This window comes from Cicer arietinum, chromosome 4 (assembly GCF_000331145.2).
Source record: "Cicer arietinum cultivar CDC Frontier isolate Library 1 chromosome 4, Cicar.CDCFrontier_v2.0, whole genome shotgun sequence".
Lineage (NCBI taxonomy): Eukaryota > Viridiplantae > Streptophyta > Magnoliopsida > Fabales > Fabaceae > Cicer > Cicer arietinum.
Genome location: NC_021163.2, coordinates 52,006,092 through 52,011,840, shown reverse-complemented (window position 1 = coordinate 52,011,840; position 5,749 = coordinate 52,006,092). Strand labels below are relative to the sequence as shown.

The window sequence follows — 5,749 nt, the reverse complement described above, 5'->3', positions numbered from 1 at the left end:
GTTGTTACTACAAATGATGACCATCACACTAAAAAACATATATATATACACCTGAAACACAAACAAAACCAACAAATACATATAGTCAAACACTCCTCTATGATCTTCACTGTCTCCTTAACTGTCCCTACTTTGTATCAACACTTCCCAAAGCTGATGTTCTTCAACTAATTTCCTGTCCTCAAATGTCAGTCATTACTCACTGTCCATGTATATATATATCTCAGCTTATTACAAGCAACATACACTAGTTTACAATTTGGCCATCTCATATTCACAAGGTTTGCTCTTGATATTAATAATGTTTACAAGAAAATCTTGGTCAATTCCTGCAAATTTAGAATCATTATCAAATTATAAACATGACTCCTTTGGCCAAAGAATCTGGAATAAAACATAAACTAAAACGGTAACTAAAAAAGTCGATGTATTTGAAGACACAACCTACCATTTTTGTTTTTATTGAGCTTAAGCTTGAGGAGGGGACTCGGGTTCCGAACCGCAACTATATGACATTGTATCTTCCTTAGGTATAGCCACAAAGTTCAGAGGTGCAGTAGACAACCTTCTATTTTCGTTGAAGTATCCGTTATGACGACTGGAGTAGGAACGAGGTGTATGTAGTTCAGATGTTCCACCGCTCACTGAGTTCCGGCGCGGTGTAGGCGGCATTGATACATTGCCATTGCCATTGCCATTTGCACGATACCCATTTGTCTTTCGGAAGCTGTTAGTTTTTCTTGGACTAGGTTTAGACCCATATATAGCTTCCTTTTGATTTAGGAGTAGATCTTGCATCTTCTTTTGGTCCTTTTGAGGATAAAAAAAAACACATGTTATTTAAAATAGATTAAGTTCTATGCACAGACAGTGTAATCTGTTTACACATGCATCCAATCAAAAAATCAAATCATTTTTTTTACCGTCAATCAAATCACATCATAATATCTGTAAAATTAATAAGGGTATAACAGTAATTTTAGTAATCAATGCATTCTACAATTTTTGACTTCTCTTATCATTAGGACAAAACTAACTAAGTATCATATTCAAAGATCAATTTGTGGACAAACAAAAAATGGTTATAAGCAACTAAGGACTTACCCTCTGCCGTCTCTTATCTTCTTCTCTCTGTTGTCTGGTCAGTTTATAATCCTCTAATATTTCCACCAAACGTACCTACATATGATATCGACGATCAAACTTTCCGGTTAACAATAACATTACGAAGGCAATGAATACCAGAAATATTTACACCACCACTTCAAAGCTTACCCCGTCGTATAGAAAACAAGTCTTCTTTTCATCTTCCCATGCTAGCGTTTTGCTTATAAGATTGTCAACCATTGCTGGAAAAAGAAACACACTGTCATCATTGGTCGTTCATGAAACTGTCAAGTGTCAACGACAAATAAGCATTCATGAAAGCAATACCTGGAATTTTGGTTATAGTTACTCTAGCTCGTTCAGCACGTTTCAAATTAATGTGACCACCTCTCCCAACACTGTACCGAGTATCATCCTGAAATTCCACGTATGTATTACTTCAGAGAACAAGCTAAATAATCGACCAGGCACTTATCAATGTGCGTATGAAGGTATACACGAGTGAATTTCAGACTTACTTGGTTATATTCGGCGAGCCAATTTTCCTCTTCACAAGCCGAAAGCCACTTATCAATCCTATCTGTTACTTCTCTTCTGCTTAAAGCTTCATCTTTCGCCTTCACTATCTGTGCTTCAATGTTAGATAATAGTTCACAAGGATCAACCAGGCCTGTATGAAAAACAGCAAGGATCAATACTGTCGGGATTTCTAAGTAAATCCGGAAGGAAAAAAAAACAAATTCACATTGGTGGCTGAGAGGAACAGACCAGAATCTATTAATGCGCTGGCTTTCTCGGCAACAGTACTTGTATCAGGCTCAATATGAGTCAATCTACATATTTCTTCTAACTCTGACCTCTTCTTAAAAACTAGTTCTTTCATTCTGCTTGCTTTAAGTTTCGCAAGTCTTTCCACTTCTGCCGAAGCCTGCAAAAGGACTTTTCAGTAGAAAGAAAACCTAGAGAACAAATGGCAAGAAGATTGAGAGAAGCTTTTTTAAACCTTGTCTATCATCTCCGTTGAGAGGAAACCCCGTTCAGTGATTTGTGATTCTGATGTTGCAGCGATTGAAGTAATCCTTAGAAAAGAGTTTCTCTCTTCTTTTGATGTGTCCATCAAATTCCAAAGTTCAAATAGGTTAGCAACAACATCCTTTAGCTGCATTATCAAAAAGTAGAATTTAAATATTAGGTTTAGCTCAGGTTAAAGAAGGACGAAAATTAAGATTTGCTTATTTGAGTTTATCTTTTGGCATAAGTACTTGCAGAAACAACTTATGGTATATTTTTTAGTTATTTTGAGCTTATTTTCATAAGCTCCCCAAGATAGCTCATGGAAACAACTTATAGCTGATATGAAAACAATTTGACTATATTTTATCTTTTATTATGTAATAGCTTATACATAAGAATTTATATGATAAGTGTTTATGCTATAAGTACTTAGTTAAGTTGTTTATCCAAACAAGACTTAGAAATTAAGGATGTGCATATAAAACACCTTTTGTATTCTAGCTTTCCTTTCTGCTTTTAACTTGAGAATGGTCTTCTCGAGACCTTCCAACGTGCTATTGCTAATATTAGTTGATTGTTCCACTTGAGTCCCATGCAAACTTGGATGCACATCATCTACCGTTTGGCCGAAATCCAATCCAAGAACACCACAAAGAGAATGCACCTCATTCACACATTGCAATACTTTCTGAAGGCGGTCGGACTGGAGAAAAAAAAATCACGGAAAATGAACAAATAAGTTATAAAGAAAGAAGATTTATATGAATCAATAACTCACACCATCTAAGGGCGTTTATTCACTCGTAAGAATGCCATGAGAAGATGTCTATTTCATATCATAAAACAAACCTTTTCCTTTTGAAGACTACGAAGTTGTGTTTGATATTCATTAAGTCTTCTAAGGGACAAGTCTTGTTCTTCGACACCTGTCGTGTTGCTCACATCATCATTGACAGGATGGATTCCACAAATTTCTCCACTTATCTTTTCAATTTGAGCTTTAATGTCTGATAACTGTTTCAATCTATCTTCTTTTTTCTTCTTCAATTCTTCAACCAATGGTGTGACAGATGCAAGTTTCTCCTTCAAGGATGCAGATCTCTTCTCCGTCTTAATCTAAAATACTCAATGATGAATAGATCAGAAAATCATCAGACAAGTCTTTCATCGTCTCAACTCTCAAGTATGTTCATATATCAAAAAGTTAATGAAGGTATCTTCAATCCTACAAAAATTCTAATTTTTGACACCCAATTACCGACATGCCAGGCATAAAATTAATTTTTGAATATTGAAAACAAGCAAGTCAGTTATTTATTTTTTTTATTACCGGAGAGTGAATATCATGTTCACCAAGTGCAGCCATTAGTGTTGCAATCTCAGCTTCCTTGGCTGCAACGGTTTGATGAAAGCGTGCTTTGGTGTTGGCAGCCTCATCAACTTTTCTCCTATAAACATCTAAGCATTCCCTCTCCAGCTCCATCAACATTCGATCTTTGTCCATCTCGCTCTCTCCAATGTCGTTCCATATTAGCTGTGCACACAAAATGGAGTTATTACCAAAAAAACAAATAGAGAAAGAAACAAATAAAGAAAAAGTAAAAAAAAAATCAAAGAACTTGATGTCAAAAAGTTATTTTTTTCTACTATCATTTTATCATATATTTTCACTTCTCAGCTAAATACAAAAGAAAATCAACAGTATGCTAAAGAAATTTAACAAGGCTAAAATTATCTGAAATCAAACCAAAGACTCATTCTATATGTAACCTATCCTATCTGGCAAAAACAAAAGAAATAAAGAAAACTACAATATAGAGGAATCATCAAAGACCAAGTCACTTTAAAATCAATCTAGTGAAAAATTCAAAATTTGTAATTACTGAAATGGTAACTTCCAAAATTTGTTAATAAAAACGTTATAGTGAAAATTTCAAAATTAACACTAACCCATTTGCTGAAAATCAACCACTTAAAAATTTTACACTAAACAATAAAAATTCAAAGAAAAGCTTAAAAATTTGACTTTTTCATCTCAGGTAATCTCATGAACAAAGAGAGTCAAAACCCCTTTTTCCCTCTACATTAAAATAACCTACAGAGACCCTATAAGTGCTTTCCCTTTTCAACAGTAAAATAAAAAAGTTGACTTGAGAAGAAACAAAACATCATTAGTTAGAGAATAACAAAGAAGAAGAAAGAGTTGGTATCATAAACAAATCATTATAAAAAAAACACACTATTCATCAAGAACAACAACAACAACTAAAACCACCCAAATTTCCAAAACCCCATCACTTTGAAACACAAGATGAAAAAAAACTTTAAAGTCAAAGAAGAAGAAAAAAGAGAGAAAAAACCTCAAGTTCTCTGAGCAAAGCAGCGCAAGTGGTGTTTATATGAATACTAGTGGTAGAATTCCCAATGGCAAGCATCATTCACAAAAATCTAAAGACCCTTTTTCACTCTCTATGCAACAAGGTAGTGCTAATTTGAAAGAAAAAAACTTAAAAAAGAAACCAATTTATAGAACCCTTATAAGAGTTAATGAAGAAAGCAAGAAACTTTCATTTGAAAGAGAAAGAAACATGAGGTGTCTCCATTGTTAAAAATAAAGTAAGCTCTATTCAGATCTAAAGATGGAAACTTTGGTTAATTGGGTCACTCTGTTTCTCTTGAAGAAGTTGTTTTTGGTTAGTTTCTGAAAAAGAAACAAGAGGATCTGAAAGAGAAGAAGAAATGAGAAGGTGTGTTTTGGAGAGAGAAATGAAAAGGGTTTTAGAGAGAGAAAATGATTGATATGATTATTAATTTGTTGAAGCTAGGTCCAGTTAGGAAAAGAAAAGTTATAGAATTTTGAAAAGAAAAGTTTAAGGAAAAGCAAAGAGAGAAAGGAAAAGATAATGGTTTTTTAGGGTTTGGTGGGGGTGATGCTAAAATGCGCCAAAATGTAATAGTAGCAGCAGGAAAATGGAAGCAAAGTAATGGAATGGATCTGTGTATTTCTCTTCTCTAATGTATTGTGTGTATGAAAGCTGTGTGTACTGTGTACACATTTGCCAATGATTTGTAGTGGGTAAAGTAAACAATAACATAACAACAACATGGCTTCTCTTTTTTTTATTTTTTTATTGAATTTTAATTTACATTTATATTTATATAATCTTTAAAAGACATGCACATCGGCTTCAGTTTTTTATTTTTAGTACACAGACGGGAAACATCCCTAGAGGTGTTTACAAGAATGGGTAAGTGAATTCCATCATTCAATGTTAATTTAACTCCTATTTTGATTTAATTATTTAAGTTTTAATTTAACTTGAATTAATCCTACCACATTCAATAGTGTTGTTTGATTCAGAATATAGATTTGACATTTTGAATATGTGAATTCAATCTGTTAATATTATATATATGTATTATTATTTTGTTATTATTGATGTATAATTATAATTTAGTTGTTGTATTAAATTTGAGAATTTGCTATTAATTTAGATGATTGATGTTTTTGTTGTGTTTATGCGTGTATTTTAAGTACTGAATTGTATGTAGTGATAAAATTGTGATTATTGTTATGTTTAAGTATTAAAATTCAATTACATTATTTAAAAATTTAAAGAATATTTTT

The 5,749-nt window shown here is 32.9% G+C and overlaps 1 protein-coding gene across 1 annotated transcript in view; it reads right to left on the bottom strand.

The window, feature by feature from the left end:
• LOC101491448 (65-kDa microtubule-associated protein 6) overlaps window positions 1-4,703 on the bottom strand; it is a 4,865-nt gene extending 162 nt beyond the window's left edge. Inside the window, exons 1-12 of the mRNA XM_004498049.4 lie at window positions 4,482-4,703; window positions 3,452-3,655; window positions 2,971-3,237; window positions 2,609-2,824; window positions 2,111-2,266; window positions 1,876-2,035; window positions 1,626-1,777; window positions 1,435-1,522; window positions 1,276-1,349; window positions 1,105-1,179; window positions 449-810; window positions 1-329 (exon numbers count right to left, since the gene is read on the bottom strand). The exon at window positions 1-329 is cut by the window's left edge and continues 162 nt beyond it. Of these exons, the coding sequence (XP_004498106.1) occupies window positions 469-810; window positions 1,105-1,179; window positions 1,276-1,349; window positions 1,435-1,522; window positions 1,626-1,777; window positions 1,876-2,035; window positions 2,111-2,266; window positions 2,609-2,824; window positions 2,971-3,237; window positions 3,452-3,655; window positions 4,482-4,559 (1,812 nt within the window). The 5' untranslated portion in view covers window positions 4,560-4,703 and the 3' untranslated portion in view covers window positions 1-329; window positions 449-468. The remainder of the gene's footprint in view (window positions 330-448; window positions 811-1,104; window positions 1,180-1,275; window positions 1,350-1,434; window positions 1,523-1,625; window positions 1,778-1,875; window positions 2,036-2,110; window positions 2,267-2,608; window positions 2,825-2,970; window positions 3,238-3,451; window positions 3,656-4,481) is intronic.
• Between the last annotated feature and the right edge of the window lie 1,046 nt (window positions 4,704-5,749).